Here is a 20,518-nt window from a genome sequence, read left to right on the forward strand (position 1 = left end):
AACGGCTGGGCTGATTTTTTTTTTAAATTTCACACAAAGGTACTTGATGTGTCTGGGAATATTCTTACATGGGTTTTATCACCGCACAAGCAGAAACGCGCAGCCTATAAAGTTTACTGTAGATTCTTTTATAAAACAGGGGTGCATTCAAAACGAATATTTGACTTTTGTATATTCAAATGATTATGTAAAAAAAGTTCCATAAAATCAACAGTTGGTTCTTCGATAAGAAAGGGGCACGTTTGAAATTAATGTTTTTTCTTAGACCACAACTGAACCATGATACTTGACTTTTACATTTTAAACTTTAAGTGAAGTTATTATTTACAGCTAATTTTATAAAATCAACATTAGATTCTCTACAGTGCAATGTACTGTGGACTAAGTGGTTAAGCAAAATTAAAGAATGGTTCTCATACCGATTAATAAATAGTAAGGGGTGTGTACAAAAGACTGGAAGAAATTCTCTCCTCCAAGAACTTCATCAAGAATCAAGTCAATCTCTTTATGCATCCAACATGGATTTCCTGGAACAAAAAAAAAAAATTTAATTTTTAATCACTGTTGAATCAGAAATTCCAGGTGAAGAAAGAAAAAGACAAAATACAAAATGGAAAACAAAATAAAATGATTTGCAGAAAATGATTTGAAATAATATTACGAGTTTTGGTTCAAGAAATGCCACAAAATTTCCATTATATATAAAATAATAGGATAGCGTGTGTGTTGTTTATTTTGCGTGTCACACTTACGTCCGAGTGACTGTCGTTTAATTATTATGAACTTCGAATTCTTGTAATAAATAATTTTAACAAGAATTCTTCATAAGTTTTGGTTTTGTTTTAAATTATAGCTGATGGCACTTAAGTCATCTATTTTTTTTATAAATAATTTTATCAAGAATTCTTCATAAATTTTGGTTTTGGTTTCAATTATAGCTGGAAGAACTCAAGTTATATATATATATTGTTTCATAAGTTTTGGTTTCGGTTCAAGTTGATGCATGCAAGTCATATGGATATATATTGTTGAAATCACAACTTCATAATATATAAAAATCGATAGAACATTAACTCTATAATAATATATAAAAATCGATAGAACATTAACTCTATAATAATATATAAAAATCGATAGAACATTAACTCTATAATAATATATAAAAATCGATAGAACATTAACTCTATAATAATATATAAAACTCGATCGAACATTAATTCTATAATAATATATAAAAATCGATAGAACATTAACTCTATAATAATATATAAAACTCGAAAGAACATTAACTCTATAATAATATATAAAAATCGATAGAACATTAACTCTATAATAATATATAAAAATCGATAGAACATTAACTCTATAATAATATATAAAAATCGATAGAACATTAACTCTATAATAATATATAAAAATCGATAGAACATTAACTCTATAATAATATATAAAAATCGATAGAACATTAACTCTATAATAATATATAAAACTCGATAGAACATTAACTCTATAAGGACTCTGACAGACATATGCACGGACTTGGAGTTTACATTCGTAATACCCTTCCCTTGACTAGAGAAACAAACCTAGAAACGGATGATCAAGCCTTTATGTGCTTTAGACTAATCATGCAACACAATATTAGCTACTTTTACTTTCTCTACCGCTCTCCCTCGACCCAAGACTGCACCATAATAAACAAAGTATCTGACAGCATAGACACAGCACTCTCCTTCGACACTAGCGCCCAAGTACATGTATTTGGCGACTTTAATGTCCATCACAAAAACTGGCTTGGATTCTCTACTTACACAGATACAGCAGGCAGCGCAACTCATAGCTTCTCTGTATCTCACTCCCTATCGCAAATTGTTACTTTTCCAACCCGCTTCCCTGATCAGGAAGAACAACAAGCATCACTATTAGATCTGTTTTTGACCACAGTTCCTGATGATTGTGTAACGAAAGCCGACAGCCCACTTGGGAATGCTGATCATGCGGTGATAATGGTTGAAATCGCCCTAAACTCTAGACCCAAAACTGAAGAGCCAGTGCTCAAAACAACGAGATATTATAAAAAGGCTGACTGGGAAGCTATCAGAGATCTTATCAGAGACGCCCCATGGGGAAATATTTTTTCTCTTCCTGCTGAACAGTGTGCAACCGAGACCACTGAATGGTTCAAAACTGCAATCGAAGCACATGTTCCCATGCGGAAATTCTATAGTAAGCCCCACTCTCCCCAATGATTTACTTCGACTTGCGCAACTGCCATTGCTCAAAGGCAGCATGCATTTCGCAGGTTTAACCGACATAAGTCCAGTTCAAACAGACAGAAGTACATAGAAGCTAGAAGTAACGTTAAGAAAGAAATAGCGACAGCTAAGAGGGAATCTACGGAAACCACTAAAAAATGCATCGAAGCACAAAAACTAGGAACTCGTGACTTCTGAAAAATCTACAACAGTGTAGTAAATAATGGGCAATCAACAATTCCCCCACTAACCAACAATCACGAGGTTCTTTGCTCAGCAACCGAGAAGGCTAACATGCTTGCCAGTCGGTTTGCCTCAAACTCCACACTGGACCCTCTAAAACACCCCCTACCTCAATTTCCTATGCGGACAGACGCCACGCTAGACGATCTGATAATCACCCCTGCTCAGGTGCATGCTATCATAAAATACCTTGACACTTCAAAAGCATGTGGACCTGACCTCATCCCAGCTGTGTGATTAAAAAAGTGCTCAGCCGAAGTAGCTCCAGTTCTCTCCAAACTCTACAACAAATGCCTTAATGAATCTTGCTTTCCGAGCTGTTGGAAAACTGCTTCTGTAATACCAGTATTCAAGAATTCTGGCGAAAGAACTGACCCATTAAATTATCGCCCTATTAGCCTCCTCCCACTTTTTGCCAAAATATTTGAGACCTTAATTAACCATGCTCTAGTCCAGCACCTTACAGATGCTAAACTTCTGACCGACCATCAATATGGATTTAGACAAGCCCGTTCCACAGCAGACATCCTCACTGTAATCTCTGAACGCATATACCATTCACTGGACAAAGCAGGAGAGGGCAGAGCGGTAGCTCTAGATATATCTAAGGCTTTTGACAGGGTATGGCATGAGGGTCTCCTCAGGAAGATTAGATCTTACGGTATCACTGGTAAAATACTTAACATAATTAAATCCTTCTTAGATAAGAGAAAAATCCAGGTTGTCCTCGACGGTCGTACATCTAAACAATATGATATAAATGCAGGAGTGCCCCAGGGATCTATCCTTGGACCTCTGCTGTTCCTGATATTCATAAATGACCTCCCCGACAAAATTGCCTCTGAGATGGGTATATATGCTGATGACACCACACTCTATAGCAGGCACGACAGGAAAACAAATGAACATATATCTAAAGTAATGGCAGAAACACTAGAGGATGACCTCCAATCAGTAGTGGAATGGGGACAAAAATGGATAGTAACGTTCAATGCCACCAAGACAAAACTGGTTTCATTCAATAATTACAAGAAACCTTCTCTACCACCTATAGCAATGGGCAACGACTCTTTATCTGAGAGTACGTCTCTCAAGCTCCTTGGCCTAGCGTTCACAGGAAACATGAGTTGGAACAATTACATCGAGGGCATTGCCAGGGCCGCTGCAAGGAAGGTGGGCTCTCTCTACCGTGCTAGAAAACTTCTAACACCCGAAAGTATCCTGTACCTCTATAAGGCCACTATTCGCCCATGTATGGAGTATTGCTGTCATATTTGGGCCGGTGCATCGGCTACTAGTCTCTCACTCCTTGACAGGGTTCAAAAGAGAGTCGCAAATCTGATAGGCCCTAAACTGGCATCTAAACTTCAGCCTCTGTCCCATCGTCGAAACGTTGCATCCCTCTGCCTGTTCTACAAGTATTATAATGGTGAATGCTCTGAAGAACTGCAAGCACTTGTGCCCCCACGACGTGAACACCCTCGACAGACCCGACAAGCTGCAAAATCCCACCCCCACACTGTAGAGATCCCTAGATGTAAAAGATCTTTCTACTCCAGTAGTTTCTTCCCCAGAACTGCTAGACTTTGGAATTCCATTCCAGGTCACTGCTTCCCCAACTGTACTGACATGCATAAGTTCAAGTGCAACGTGAACCAACATCTCGCTGCCTTAATCCCTACATAGTACCCCAGTAGAGTTTCCCCTGATAGTAGCCCCCTACACCAAAGTGGCAATGTGCCTTGTTTGGGGTGAAAATGTAATAAAAAAAAAAAAAAAAAAAAAAAAAATAATATATAAAACTCGATAGAACATTAACTCTATAATAATATATAAAAATCGATAGAACATTAACTCTATAATAATATATAAAACTCGATAGAACATTAACTCTATAATAATATATAAAAATCGATAGAACATTAACTCTATAATAATATATAAAAATCGATAGAACATTAACTCTATAATAATATATACGAAATCTGCAAGAATTAAAATATCATATTTAAGCGTAACTTACGATCGGGCTACCCCCAGGCGTCCCTACTAGCTTAGATAAATACTTTTGCCATTTTAACAAAAGAGCTACAATAATATCAGGGCGTCTCCATTTACACTGAACATCTACAGAATGCCAACATCGATATATTACATATGAGTCCCCTGTGGAATTTCCACAGATCCCGCTAATTAAATCATTAGTAAGCAAAAACTCGAAAATACACTGAGCATCTACAGAATGACCATCAGCAATATATTATATATGAAAGCTGCTGTTGTGGAATTGTGCCTGAGATGGATATATTTGCTGCTGAAATGATGCTCTAGAATAGATGTGATGGAAAAATGAATGTACACATATCTAAGGCAACGGCAGAAATGCTAGAAAATGACTTTCAGTTTTTAGTGGAATGAGACTGTAAAAAAATTGATATTTAATTTTTTTAAATTTTTTTTTATTGAGGAAATTCTGGACAAGAATCCCATTTTTTTTAAATTGAAACTCATCTAACTGTAAATAGCTTGAATTATTGTAGAGTTATCTGGCCTTGTTTCTTCAAGATGGTGATGCAAGACTCCTTTTTTACTTACTCATCTAACCGTAAATAGTAGAAAGCCAAACATATTTCAAAATCAAAAATCTGGGTACCTGTTGGCATGTTTTTCTGACAGTATTCTTCGTGGAACCACGGGATGTCAAGATGTGGACATTCCAGTATGACCATTCGGTTTAACAGCATCAGCATCTTTTGTAAAATATATCGTCTTTCCTTATGAGCTGAAATAAAAAAAAGTGAGTAAAAATAATTAGAAATTTTGTGGGTGCTTATATAGTATAGGATTGAAGTAAAAATCACCTTCCAAGTAAAAACTTTTCGATATACTTACGTATCATGCAAAAATAAATATCATCAAAAATTAGGAAAAATTATTTAGTAGAATTTTAATTAAAAATAAAAATTAGTTTTCATATTTTGCCAATCCGCCATTACTTGATTAAATGACAGACTGATTTATCTCCCCCTGCTTTACAGCTGTTTTCACTCTTCAATGGCAGAAATATGATAAACCTGATTTTTATTTTTAATCAAAATTCTACTTGATAATTTTTCCCTCATTTTTAGTGTAAACATATTTTTTTGGTGTAAATATCTTTTTTTTTGCGTTATACGTAAGTATATCAAAGTTTTTTTCCCATTTTTGGTGTAAATATCTTTTTGTTTTTGCGTTATACCTAAGTATATCAAATTTTTTTTTCTCACTTTTGGTGAAAATATCTTTTTTTTGTGTGTGATACGTAAGTATATCAAATTTTTTCCTGTTATTTTTTTGTTTTTTACAACTCTTATTCACCCCAAAAAGGCATATTGCCATTTAGATGTAAAGAGCAACTATTTGAGGATGTCTACAAGTACACTATGTAGGGAGTTGAGAAGCAAGATGTCTGTTTGCATTACAATATTTAAATTTCAACATGTGTTTAACAGGAAACTGTAGGGTGTTTAGCAGCGAGATGTTTGTTCACATTACATTTTAACTTCTCCAAGTTAGTACAGTCAAGGAAGCAGGAAACAGGGAGAGAATTCCAAAGTCTAGCAGTTTGAGGGAAGAAACTATTAGAGGAGAAAATTTTTCAGCAGCTAAGGACCTGTACAGTGAAGGGGGTCTGATTTTTCTGCTTTTCGAGTTAATTGGGAGGTGTAGTCCGGTCATACTCGTGATCATGCCATGAAAAATAACGCAAGTACTTTAATTTAATAATTTAAATCAATTACGTAGCATCACCCAAAAGTAGTAACCCTGATGTTGTCTGTTGATCTGACTTGTGATTTACTTCTTAGTCTGATCCGCCTTTGTCCGACTTCAGCTTCAATCTCCCTGATCTCTCTCGGGAATATGAGTGATCAATTGCCCTCTGTCATATTCAAAATCCAACTGTCCACCTGAGAGTTGAGGCCTCAACCAACTAAGTGTCTGACTGACCCCACCCCCTCCGTCACGTTCCTATTGTTCCCTTGATTCACAGTAACCCTCCCCCACCCCAAAACATGGCCCATTGTTCTCCATCGATCACCCACTCGTTCGTCACATCCCGAATTCAACTCTACTCTTATTTCTTTGTTGATTGATAAGCACTTTTAGTACTCAGTAAATCTAATTCCTTTTCTTTGTCATTTATCCTTTACTAACCTGGGTGCCTGGCGTTGCTCAGGTGTTTAGAGGTGTAAAAAAAAAAAAAGTGGTTAGTAGGCAGGCAGGCTTGAACCCGTGACATGAAGGTGGAAAAGAAAGCGAAAGAAAATCTGACGTTTTACCGCTACTCCATGATGCGACTGGAAGTCTAAAGCGTTCAAATTTAACGTAGTCAATCAAAAACAAGATGGCAGAAATGGCATTGCTTTTAAACCTCCCACAAAGGTCATTTTTAATGTGAGGGAAAACTAGTTGCCCCAAAAAGGGGGCACTTAGTATTCAAAGAAATAGTAATTGTCTCAGTACGAAGGGCCTACCTTACATTGACCAAGGACCAATTACAGAACAGATACTACTCGGGCGAAGGCCAGGCGTTGGCATTTGAATAGTTTTACTTTATTTATACGAAAAAGATAAACAGCCAACATGATGGCATGGTGGGAATTTTGTTTAATTCGATAAAAAAAAAGATGGAGACAATGTTTGTTTGCGAATCTGAAATATTACAATCTGGAAAGTATGCAGAAAATTCTTGTGGAATTTAACCAACGTGAGAACCCCCACCCAAAAACCCTTTCGTGGACATACACAAATACCCCCCACCTATTTTGTCCTTTATATCATAGATTAGCGGGGGGTACCCGGCGTTGCCCGGGTTTTTGGAGGTGTGTGTGGTTTTGGGTAAATCAAAACAAAAGAATAATAAAAAATCGTTAAGTAGGAAGAATCGAAGTCGAAGCCTTGAGGCGCAGGTGGAAAATAATAAAAAAGTACAACGTTAACCATTCACCGACCAAGAAATAGTAACGGAATGTTTGAATTGACAGGTGTCCGTAATAAAGTTAACACTGCTACTTCTATTTGACCTCATTAATGAGGTCAAATAGAAGAAACGGAGTTAACATTTACTGTGGGGCAGGTTTTTTTTTTTTTTGGTTTGTTTACTCAACTTTGGCTGGTTTTGTTTGCCCAAGATGTTGGGGAGAAACCAGCTCCCCATAAAAAGGGGATTGTCCAATAGCAATCGTCTGATATAAGGAATTTTCTTCGCATTAAAGCCGATTGCTACGTTCCCTGCGCGATTGGCGAGAATAATGTCTTAGCTTTGAATTAGTTTTGCTTTTTATACAAAAAAGCCGAATCAACATGTGAAAAGCCAAAATAGCAATAATTTTGTAAAAGTCGCTGTAATCCTAGATATTATTATCTAGGGGATATATAAACAATTCTAAGCAATAATAACGACCCCGGGACCGTCGGCGAAAAAAGCCTTTTCAAAACATACAAAAATGTGCGCGCCACATTTGCCTTTTATATATATAGAAAATTAGCGGGGGGTGCCCGGTGTTGCCCGAGTGTTTGGAGGTGTGTGTTGAGCACAAAAAAAAATAGTGTTAGTAAGCAGGCAGGCTCGACCCCGTGACACGAAGGCGGAAAAGAAAGTAAAAGAAAACGTGAACTCTTAACGCTACACTATGATGCGACAGGAATTTAGCGATGTCAATCGAAAAGTTGACCTGCAGAAATAGATAAGTGAATGAATTCACGAAGGTGCAGAAATGAACGCCTGGCTGCAGGCCAGTTAAGCTTCCCGCTTTCTGCTGTTTTATTTATTTGTTTCCCCATGATATTAGAGAAACTCAGCTCCTCCAAAAAAGGGGAACTCTCAAATGAATAGCAATTGTCTGATATGAAGGATTTCCCCCACATTGATCAAAGCTGATTGCCTTCAAGACGTCCCCGTATATATAGATGTGCCTGGCGTTGCCCGGGTGTTTTGAGGTGTGTGTTGAGCAAAAAAAAACATGGTAGTAGGTAGGCAGGATCGAACCCGTACTGCAAATGAGGCAAAGAACGTTGGAGTGGGGGGGGGTCTAAAGAAAAAGTGACATCTTTGCTGTTGCCCCCATCGCCAAACCGGAAGTGACGAATGTTTAAATTAAGGCTAGTCAATTGAAAAGAGGGGGATGACTTTCGAAAATATCGGCAAAAAAACAGAAAAAAAAAGCGCCCCGTCCCTGTAGAAAAGTGCTCGCTTGAGGGTGAAGGAATTATTGTTTTTAGCCAAGTTTTCGATATTTGTCGTCTGACAGGTGGAGCTTCAAAATGATACCAATCTTGTGAAAATCCATCGCCTCTGTTGAAAGTTTTAGGTAGATATACATACATACATTAAAACGAACAGGTGAGATTTTTATCATAGACTAGTGGGGAGGGGGGGTACCCGGTGTTGCCCGGGTGTTTGGAGGTGTAAAAGAAAATAAAAAGTTTTAGTAGGAAGGTAGACTTGAATCCTAAAGCCTTGACGCGAAGGTGGAAACAAAAGGGAAAAAAAGTCAGACACCTAACCGTCTCGATCACGAGGGAAAGGAACTGATAAGGGCGTTAAGTGAATATTTATGAAGCAAAATAAACAGGTGCGAGGAAGTGGCATGATGTCTGCCCTAGTTTTGTGCTGCAAGCCAGATCATTCACTTTTCGAAGTGGCGAGCTAGTAAAAGTCGGGCAAATTAAATACACACGCGACCCCCCCGTTCGTAACTCTTAGATATTATCATTTAGACGTGATATAAAAAGTTTACAGAAGGAGTGAGCCGACCAATCGCTTCTCGGAAAAAAGCCTTTCGTGGACATACACACACACACATTTTCACTTTTATATATATAGATTATTTTCCTACTACCTCCCCTGAACTCAATGAACATAATAATGTATTTATGCCGAGCTCGTAGTTTATCAGTACACATTATAAATACTTGTAAAATTGATTTGTAATTTGTTCATTATAAATACTTGTAAAATTTATTTGTAATTGTGATTTTTGATTGTGCCCAAAACTATGTAAGCATCATTTTATGTTTTGAAAAAATATAAAAATCTAAGGGTGATGTACAAGTACACATCCGCACGTGTGGGGGGAGTGTCTTTTTAACAGGTTTTATAAAGTTGAGATTACAACGTTAGAATAAGAAGGTCGAAATGTGATGTTTCTTTTAACCTCAGCATTGTGTCCGCAGCATAACATTAATGTGGGAGTGCCTCAGGGGTTGATCCTTGGATCACTATTTTTCCTGATTTTCAGTAACGACCTCGCTGATAATATTGTGTCCGAGATGAGTATATTTGCTGATGATACAACCCTCTATGACATGCACGAGGGAAGAACGGATGTACATAAACTTAAAACAATCGCAGAATCGTTAGAAAATGACCTACAGACTGTAGTGGAATGGGATCGTAAATGGATGATAACATTTAATGCTACTAAGACTAAGCTGCTTTCCTTTTAACAATTACAAAACGCCTCTCCAACCATCGATATCCAAGACAAATAACACCCTACTTGAGAATTCTTCCTTCAAACTCCTCAGTCTAACATTCACGGGCAATACGAACTGGAACAAATAGATTGAGGATATTGCGAAAGCTGCTGCAAAGAAGGTGGGTTCCCTCTATCGAGCTTCAAAACTACTCACACCTGAGGGTGTCCTGTACCTCTACAAGGCCACTATTTACCCATGCATGGAGTATTGTTGCCACATCTGGGCTGGTGCATCTACCAGTAGCCTCCAAAAAAGAGTCTTCAATCTAATAGGTCCCACTTTGTCAACTAAGCTCCAACCCCTATTCCTTCAGCGTTGAGGTCCCTAAATGCCAAAAAGCTTTCTACTCTAATAGTTTCTTCCCTTGAAAAACCAGACTTTGGAATTCCCTTCCTACTACCTGCTTCCCTGAGAGCACTAATATGCAGAAGTTTAAATGTAACATAAACCAACATCTTATGTCCAAGTGGCAATATGCCTTGTTAGGGGTGAACGTATGTAAAAAAAAAAAAAAAAAAAAAAAACTTGATTAATTTGATATGTTGTGGAGATTTGTAAACATTCTTTGAAAAAATAAAATATGAAAAAATAAAATATGATAAAATAAAATATGAAAAAATAAAATATAATAAAAATAAAATATGTTGATCTCCGTAAACAAAAAAAAAAAAAAAAAATGCTAAAATCATTAAATTTTTGACATGTGTTTCACATCTTTTCAATTAAAACAACTGTAATTTAGACTTTTTGGCTAGGAGCAAAGTGTAGTATTTGTTCTGGTACTACACTTCTTAATCATTCTGCTCTCAGTCAGTGAAGGAGAAATCCTGTTGGACTGAGGTAATTTTTTTATTTTTATTCCAATCCAGAATGGCTTCTTATGGGCAGCTAGATTTTCCCCACATTTAAAACTTTGCCCTCGTGGGGAGGCAAGTAAATAAAAACAACTGTTTGTATTATGTGAGACCTGATCTGACATCTTGATATGCCATAAAACAAGGTCATTTATGCTTATCTACCCTTTTTCATCACTGTATGGACTCTTCTGACATTTACCTAAATTTGTCAATGGAGTTGATTATAGAATACTGACAAAAACAATTAACCTCTTATGACCTGGTTGAACTAATTTGTTTAATCATAAATAAATGAATACAATGGCATAAAGAGGGAATTGATTCAAACACACCTTGTACGTATTAGTTCAGTATCTGGGTAGATGCCAGATATGTCCAGATTGCAACTGTCTATTGCTTACATTCAGTATGCTGTCATCTGTCTAAGAAAGTGGAGGATTTGATTTGTTGTCAAAAACACATTTATTCAAGCACTATGGATAATATAAATCAAGAAAAGTTTATGAAATAAAAAAATTCTCAGTGGTAGTTTAACTATTGAATTTCATAATTTTTCCAGTTTGAAGACAATTTAACTAAAATTAACAAATATTTTTTTAATCATCTACATCATAATTCAGGTCATAAAGGGTCAATTTCTCTCAGGAACTCTACCAAGAGTCTTGAGAAAAATTTCCCCTGTTGTTTGCTTTGAGAATAGCGGATTTGCACAAACTGAAAGTCTTCGACAACAACTGTCTTTGCAGCATTCTATGCTGCTGCTGTGGAGATCGTGTTCTGGTTTCTATTCTCTATCAAAGACTAAACCTCCTGTTATATATTCACTGTGACCTGTAGTCAAATGTGTTTTTCAGTCTATATAACTTCTAAAAAATTAACTTTTGTAATTGTCTCGATTTGACTTGGCAGCGAAATAAAACACAGCTGATTATAAAATATTTTGTTTATTCAAAATAACTTTTTTGATTTCAGAATGACAGTTATGACATTATTGACGGCGTGCATGGCAGGGGTTGATGTGTTTTTGCAGTAGAGAAAAATGCGTCACTTAGCTTGTTCATTGTGGTCGCTTTCTCTTCTGTTCCTCCTCTGCCTCTCTATTTTATTGGCACAGATGACGTCAAAGCATTCCACCATGCATTGTCTTGAAATGTCAGTCAGTCTCATTGACATAATTTCTGGGGATTCTGTATCCCCCATTTTGACTTTTTTTGACATCATTCCCAGGTACCTGCATTCAAGATTTGACATCATGCCCGGGCATCTGGATTATCAAACATTCCTACTAGCTGTCCTTTAATGATTTCTCCAGTAGTTTGGACATACATTTATCGATTAGAGGGAGAGCTCATTCACAAGATTCCCCCACCTTTACCCTCCCTTATTTGCCTAGCTGGCACAAACGCAATCTTAGGTAACAGCTGCTATGGACCTATAAAAATGTGCCGCACAGACACCTACTGCAACTACTAAAAGGATAATCTGTGACAAAGAATATAATAAAACGATTGCTGCATTTGCAAAACTTCATTCGTGAACAACTATTGATTAGATTTTTTGAAAACATGCTAAGACTTCTAATTTTCTGTTCATGCTTTAAATTAACGAAGATGAATTTTGTGATAAATTTGGGTTTGTATTTATTTGTCTTCCGATGGAATCTGCAAAAGGCCATATCATCCATCTCTCTTTCTTGAGCGGTTTCTTATATGCGTTGTCTGATTTTTGTTTTTGTGACAGTGTTCTTTTTTAAATAAACCTTTTATAAAAACATGCCCAAGTGTTACATGTCCGTCTAGGGATATGAACGCACAACAAATTAAAAACAAAACAAAACTAATAAAACTCAAAGTTAAAATAAAAATAAACTTATTTTAACATAAAACAAAACATACAAATAATATTTACAAATAAATACACTTTCTTAGTATAACTGCTGCTAACTATACTGTTGATGTTAAAAGGGAGATAAGAACTACTAACTTTAAATCAAAAATATAATTCTTTGGTCAGTGAGAAAATAAACAGAAATCTTTGTTTGTATTATTTGGTTTCATTGGACTATTGTTCTAATCGTGAGTGTGATTTTTACGTCTTGGTCGATGTAACCTCCAACCTTCTTCAGGTGTATCTTGTTGAATTTGTAAAAAGTGATATTAGGTTGAAGGTTCAATCCTCCGTGTGGGCGATTGAAAAATACAATTGCAAATTATTAGGACCTTTATCCATGGCTGACGAAACGAGCACGCTACCCCCATGAAGTAAACAAAGGATTCCACTCGAAATTCCGTCCAAATTCCTGAGTTCGACAGAAACATTCCTGAGTTTGATAAGATATGTCTGAAGAAGGCCGGAGGTTACATCGATCGAAACGTGTATGAAAATGATACTCAAGATGAGAACAGTGGTCCGATGGATCCAAATAATACGAATAAACAATTCTCATCTCAAAAGATAAGCTAAAGAAGTTCGGAGGTTGCATGAACCGAAATGTTGTGTAAACGTCAAGAAATCTTTGTATTTACTGAAATTTCATTTTCTTTACTTGATGCAGTCTTTGGCTTTTAAGGAATTTCTTTCATTTGGATTTTCATCTTAGAAACGTTACCAAAGTTCTTAACAGCAAGTCGGAAACTTAACAATTTAACAACTGACACGGCTGCTAGTGCAGCATCTTTGTATAGGTTTCTGCATGAAATTTTCTTCATTATTCCAGATTGTTCTGAAAACGTCCTAAATAGAATTTTTTAATATTCCATTTTTATAAGGAAAATAGAATGTCATAATACTTTTTATAAGGAAAATAGAATGTCATAATACTTTTTGTAAGGAAAACACAAATGCAGATGATCAACAACCTGAGGTCACAACGATGATGGCGACACTGATGTAGAATGGTTTGTAGATCCATTGTTAAGTGAAAGTCCAAAACAGGATCTTATATAACATTGCCATACCTTGTTATAAACACCAATAATTACTAATCTTTTTATTAAGGAAATCGCTCCAGACAAAATGTGAAGCTATTTGATGTAAGGATCTAACAAGAATAAAAGGTGATTATCGCAAAGACATTTCTATTATTTAATTTTTATTTAAATTCTTCGAATGTTCTCATGTTGAGTGCTTTTTACACAACGTTTCGGTTCATGCAACCTCCGAACTTCTTATCTTGTTGAACTCAGGAAATTTCAAATAGAACCGTTGATTTAATAAACAATCATAGCATGATCTCATTCTGTAAGCTATGATCGTGTGAAAGTCTTATGTAATTCGCAATTGTATTTTGAGTATCGCTCGCACTAAGGATTGAACCTTCAACCTGCAAAAAAGTGTAACTTCTAACTAAACTTTGAAAGTACTTGCTAAAATTCAGCTTTGAGATAATGCCTAAAAGCTACACAGACAGGAAGAGTGTATTTGCGTGTAGGATAGTAGGACAAAAAAAAAAAGACGAACAAGGAGATCATTATCATCAATGTTCGGATTATTTGGATTCTTCGGACTACTGTTCTCAGCTTCCATGTTATTTTCACAACGTTTTGGTCGATGTAACCTCCGGTCTTCTTCAGGTGTATCTTGCTGAACTGTAGAATCTTTCGGTTGAACTCGGAAATCTGCACAATTTCGTTTTATTTAATCCATGGATGTAGCATGCTATGTCAGCCATAGCTGGGTAATAGTCCTAAGTAGTTTGCAATTGTATTTTTTGAGTGCGACCCAAACTGAGGATTGAACCTTTAACTCCCACAAAAGAGTGAATCCTTACGACTTAACTTTACCAAGGGTGGAACGATAAAAGTATAGGGTGGAACGATAAAAGTTTTGCTCTAAAGAAAACAACACTACAACTTTATTTTAAAACTTTTATTGAAAAAAATCAATTCAAGTAACTTGATTATGTAGTAGAGCTGACATCTATTCAATGTAGCCGCCTTCAGCCTCAATCACTGCTTCAATTTTCCACAAGCGCTGACAGGAGTTTGGCAAATACTTGGCAGATGGTGGCAATCAGGCTGGCTTTGGTGTTGTGGGAGGTCATGTTGGTGATGTTCTCGATGTATGACCAAACAAAGTAGTCCAGCGGGTTCAGGTTGGGAGGGGTAGTGAGAGCAGGGTACAAAGTCATAATAATCCTGCTGAAGCCAAGCCTGAGTTTCTTTGGACTTGTGGGCCAGTGCCGAGTCCTGCTACCACATGCAGCATCTGCCAGCGGCCACCTGACTGCACCAGAAGATCACCACACTCTTCAGCACATCCAGGTAAAATTTAGTGTTGATTTTTAAGCTGACTTCGAAGATATGAGGTGGCATGATGTGGCCCTCACTTGAAACCACATCAAAAACCATAACCGTGACCAGAAAACACCCTGGACACATCCCTGTTATTTGTAGCAATCCAGCGATGCATTTCGAAGGTGCTAGCAATGGTCCAGTTGTCATAACTTGGATTGGATCGGTAGAGAGCATGTGTTGTACGGTGGCGCATCTCTGATCTCGCTCGTTGAACATTGTGTCACTTTCAGACATGATAGAAGGCTCCTATCGCTCTTAGAATTTGTACACAACTTTGGCCAACTAGTGGATGGTCGGCAACAAAAAACGAAAACGGGTTTCCATCAAATAGAAATGGAATGTCATCTTTTCTATGGCAACAATTTTATTGTTCTGCTCTGTACTTTATCCGCTATGCCATGGGTCAGGTAAAAGAAAAAGAAAAGTTAATTTACCTTCGATGTGGTCATCAATCATTTCTATGTATTCCAGGGTGAAAATGGACGCCAACCAATCATCGGGTAAAATTTGCATCTGACAAAGGTCATGCGTGAAGCTGAGTTGTTTTTGAAGGCTGACCTGGTCAATGTACTTATTGAGCATTTTCATGCAGACATCCTCAAACATCTCAGACGGTTCAGGTCGGTAACCCATAAAACTTAAGATACGGACAAAGCTGGAAAAATCGTGAAAGTTCATATTGTCATGATTGTCGATCGCATATCTGACAAGGTCATTCATCACACGGGGGGAGTAATAGCGAAGCTGCAAAGCGAAATATCAATAATTAAAAAAAAAAATTAAAACAAAAAAAACAGTTGATATTTTTTCAAAGAAATATTAGTGAAAGAGGTAATGGTTCAAAAAAAACAAAAACAAAAAAAAAAAACAGCAAAAAAAAAAAACATTGGTCTTGTACAGAATTCCTCCGATATTAAAAAACACAAAAATAAAGAAAAATCTGTATGATGTAGGTACCTGTGTTGAAATGAAAATATATTCCAAAAATTATTTAAATTGATCAAGTAGTTTTATTTTTAAATAACATTTTTAAATAACGATAAGAGTGGGAAAATCACTCAAAACGATACCCTTAAAAAAACGATACCTCTAAAAAAAACGATACCTTAAAAAAACGATAGCTCTAAATAAAAATGATACCCCTAAAAAAAAAACGGAAGCTCTAAAAAAATGATACCCCTAAAAAAACGATATCTTAAAAAACGATACTTCTAAAAAAAAGATATCTTATAAACGATAGCTCTAAATAAAAATGATACCCCTAAAAAAAACGATACCTTAAAAAACGATCCCCCTAAAAAAAAAAGCGAAAGCTCTAAAAAAAGTGATACCCCTAAGAAAAAACGATACTTCTAAAAAACGATACTGCTAGTGAAGAAGATTTTACAATGAGCGTATAAACAGGACTCATCAGAAAATCACACTGAAACATGAAAAGTAATCTATTATATGAATCTCACCTGTCTGTTTAAATGTATATACGTATGTATGTTTGTATGTCTGCCTAAAACTTTCAACAGAGTCTTCACGAGATCAGTATCCTTTTGAAGCTCAACCCTTCGGATGACAAGTATCAAAAAATTGGCCAAAAACATTAATTCGTTCACTCTCAACTTAGCACTTTTCTACAAGGAAGGTTGTTTTTTTTTTTCGCTGACATTTTTGCAAGTCATTCACAACTCACATTGCATAAAAGATGTTATTTCGACCGCCCATGACGGCACAATCACGGTAGGTGCATCAGTAAGACCGTTTGTTTTTTTTTCACCTCTTTTTCCTCTGGCGCGTTACGGGTTTGAGCCTGCTTACTTCTCCTATTTTTTTTATTTTTGCTCAACACGCACCTACAAACACCCGGGCAATGTTATATAATGTTATATTATGTAAGAAATATATATTTAAGCACGTAAAGTCATCTTGATTGAAAAAAAATTTCATTCTCAAATCAAATTAACAATCGAAAATAATTATTATTCGAACTACTGTTCTCATCAGGAGTTATTTTCACAACGTTTCAGCTGATGTTAACTTCCAACCTTCTTCAGGCGTATTGTGTTGAAATCGAGAATCTGCATGGAATTTTGAACGGAACCCTTTATTTGATCCTCTTTCCGTCAAGCGTGAACGGATAGAAGTCCTACGTAATTCACAATTGTATTCTGAATATTACTCTGCACTGAGGATTGAACCTTCAGCCTCTAGTATCACTTACAACTGAATTTTAACAAGTACTTTATCCGGTTATGGTCATTGCAAAAACAAAGACTTGTGATGTAATGGATACAGTACAGAAACAAAAATCATTAATTGGAAAAATTCAAGCATGATTTCTATAAATACTATTTATTCAAATGAAATCTGCATTCAAGAAGTAACCCCATTTGCATATTACATTAAAGAAAATCTATTCTAATAATTAAAAATAGGACGAAAAAAAACATAGGATGAAAAAAAATGGACGAAAAAAACATAGGACGAAAAAAACATAGGATGAAAAAAAATGGATGAAAAAAACATAGGATGAAAAAAACATAGGATGAAAAAAAAGGACGAAAAAGCAGCTTTAACAAAAATCAAACTTTGATTAAAAAAAATAAAATCACTTTTTGAATTAGAAGAAAAGGCACCACATCTCTAATATTTTATGTTGGGTGAGGTGGTGGGGGGGACAGTACTTACAGGGCTGAAAAGTGTTTAGAACTAGAAATAAGATCATTCTCTAAGTGGGAGTGGAACAGTGGGAGGTAAAGAAATGGAGAAGGAGTTTGAAAGTGTCTTTCAAAGACAAATGAAATAAAAGGAGCCTAAGGGCAAAAAAAAACAAAAAAAAACGATTTCTATTACCCCCCCCCTTCAATAAAAACAAACAAAACTCAATTATCTAGCTAAGAATCTACCATAAATGAGTTGGATTAAAAAAAAAAAAAAAAAAAAAAAAAATAAACATATGCACCTTGCTCAGCCAAGGAAAATGTATTAATACCAATTTCATTTTATGTTACGGAAAAACATGGTGCTTATTTGGCTAAAATGTGTTTAGAATTAGAGATAAGGAGGTCAGTCTCTAAATGGGAGTGGAACAAGTGGGAAGAAAAGAAAGTGAGTGTCTTTCAAAGATAGAGTACTTACCTGACTGAAAAGTGAGACAATGTTTCGGAAATGTCTTGGTGTTAGCGTGTGGGTCAGCGTGTCCAACATGGCCATAATGTTTTCAAGCAACACCAACTCCTTTTTTTCGCTCTTGATGTATAACACTTGAACCATCTGGATCAACGGATCGATAGTGGTCACCTTGTGCAGTTGGTTATTCATGTTCTGATGCAACGCTGTCTGCAACTGCAGCACCTGGCTGTACATCTGTCGGACCCATGGCTTCTTCATGCGGTTTAGTCCAAACAGGATCAACGCCAGATTGTTGATGTCGCACTGGGGGATGATGCGGAGCAGTTTGTTCATGAGAATGTCCGGGATCACTGGCTTGGAAACTGGCAGCAGAAACGAGGAGAGCGTGCAAATGGTCCAAATGCTGATGCCCTGTTGCGAGTCGAGTAATTTGATAACTTCGTTGTAATAGGCAGACTCCAATGCGGGGTCCATCATCCGACTCCTGAAAAATCAAAATCTTAAATGTAAATGTGTTGCACATTTGTGATACCATCAATGCTCCCACCTTCCAAATGTACATCGAGGGGGTACAAGTGCAACGGGTTATCAGAGTAGATTCTATTAAAATACAGGATGTTGCAAAAGTCTTGGGCACAAGACCTCATATCTATTTAACTATGAATGGTTGTAAGATGCAAGTGGTGCCATTTTAAAGTTAAATGTATTAAGTTTTTTGTAATTTTGCTATTGATTTTCTGTTCATTTCTTTTTTTTCAGATCCATTAATGGCATTCATTCAACCAGAAAAGGCGTTTTGTGTGTTTGGATTTGCAAAAACTGAATCATGGACACTTATTCAATGTGCTTATCAGATCTCCAGATCTCACACCCTGCAATTTTTTTTGTTGTAGGGATTTGTGCCTTCCATTCCAATAGATATGGATGAGCTGAACGTCTGAAGAACAGAAGATGTTGCAATCATTGACAACGCAATGCTGGGATGCGTTTAGCAAGAATTGGACTATCAACTTGATACGTGTCGTGTTACTAATGGTGCTCACATCGAACATCTTTGAACATTCAAAGAAAAACTTGAGATTACAAGTTTTCTGAATATACCAGGTGTGTATTCATATCCTTAATAGTTCTTGAGATGTTCAATTTCAAAATGTGCCCAAGACTTTTTGGACATTCTGTACTATAATGTTACAATAATTGATACCGGACAAAATTAAAAACAAAATTTGCTTTGCATGAGAGAGTGAGTAACTATGATGAATGTCGCATTCAATTCGTAATCATATGTTTCAAAATTTTTTGTGCAAAACCGAAGAGCTATCGCTCAAAACAACGAGGTATCTTTATATTCTTAATAATTCTCAAGATATTCAATGTCAAAATGTGCCCAAGACTTTTGGACACTCTGAACTTGTAAAACAGGCACAGGGATGCAATCCTGCGGTGATACGACAGGGGTTGGAGCTTAGTTAACAAAGTGGGACCTATTAGATCTGTCCAAGAGGAAGAGACTAGATGTGGCAACAATACTCTATGCATGGACGAATGGTGGCTTTGTAGAGGTACAGGGTAGTCTCAGGTAAAAGAATTGAATTGTGGGAAGAGGTTCTGAATATTACTGATTATTTCCTTTTCATTGTGTCCAAGCCAGAGAGCATTAACCCTTTATTGTCAAATTGTACTTTCAAGTCATCTTTCAAAAAAAACAAAAAAAAACACATGGCTTGTGCTTGTCAACCTAACTGGTCTTCAGTCCTGGATATGACCTTAAACTATATCCGATGGTGAGGCCCCAGCTTGCAGGCCTTAGGGAGTGTGGAGCCACCCTTTAATTGCCATTGCTCCCAGGTCCACTCTGACCCGGAGTGGTAGCACCTGTTAGGGTCCCAACTATGGGTTAAATAGAATATGACTTAAAAAACAAATATACTATATTAAAAAATCGTTCTTCAAAATCACCAGATTCGGCATTAAATAACCTGCCGTAAAACAAAACAACCAACCAACTGGTCTTCAAAGTACAGGTCGATGCATAGTTCAACACTTTGGTAATTTTTTTTTCCTTTATCACCTTTTCTTGAGTCAAGAAGAACATAAATTTATCATAAAAAAATTCTAACAGTCAGGGGTTAAGAAGGAGTGGATTTTGAGCAAGATGAAGGATTAATGTTCCTATCTTAAAAGTTGAATAACAACTAAATATCTGTTATTGTTTTGTGTAATG

The 20,518-nt window shown here is 36.4% G+C and overlaps 1 protein-coding gene across 1 annotated transcript in view; it reads right to left on the reverse strand.

Annotated features, from left to right (window-relative positions):
- Nucleotides 1-20,518, reverse strand: part of LOC145252473 (FAST kinase domain-containing protein 1, mitochondrial-like) — a 50,425-nt gene that overhangs the window by 10,307 nt on the left and 19,600 nt on the right. Inside the window, exons 4-7 of the mRNA XM_080111896.1 lie at nt 18,301-18,778; nt 15,606-15,915; nt 5,152-5,280; nt 420-527 (exon numbers count right to left, since the gene is read on the reverse strand). Coding sequence (XP_079968022.1) covers nt 420-527; nt 5,152-5,280; nt 15,606-15,915; nt 18,301-18,778 — 1,025 coding nt within the window. The remainder of the gene's footprint in view (nt 1-419; nt 528-5,151; nt 5,281-15,605; nt 15,916-18,300; nt 18,779-20,518) is intronic.

This window comes from Euprymna scolopes, chromosome 29 (assembly GCF_053919585.1).
Source record: "Euprymna scolopes isolate OS-2025 chromosome 29, ASM5391958v1, whole genome shotgun sequence".
Taxonomy (NCBI): Eukaryota; Metazoa; Mollusca; class Cephalopoda; order Sepiida; family Sepiolidae; genus Euprymna; species Euprymna scolopes.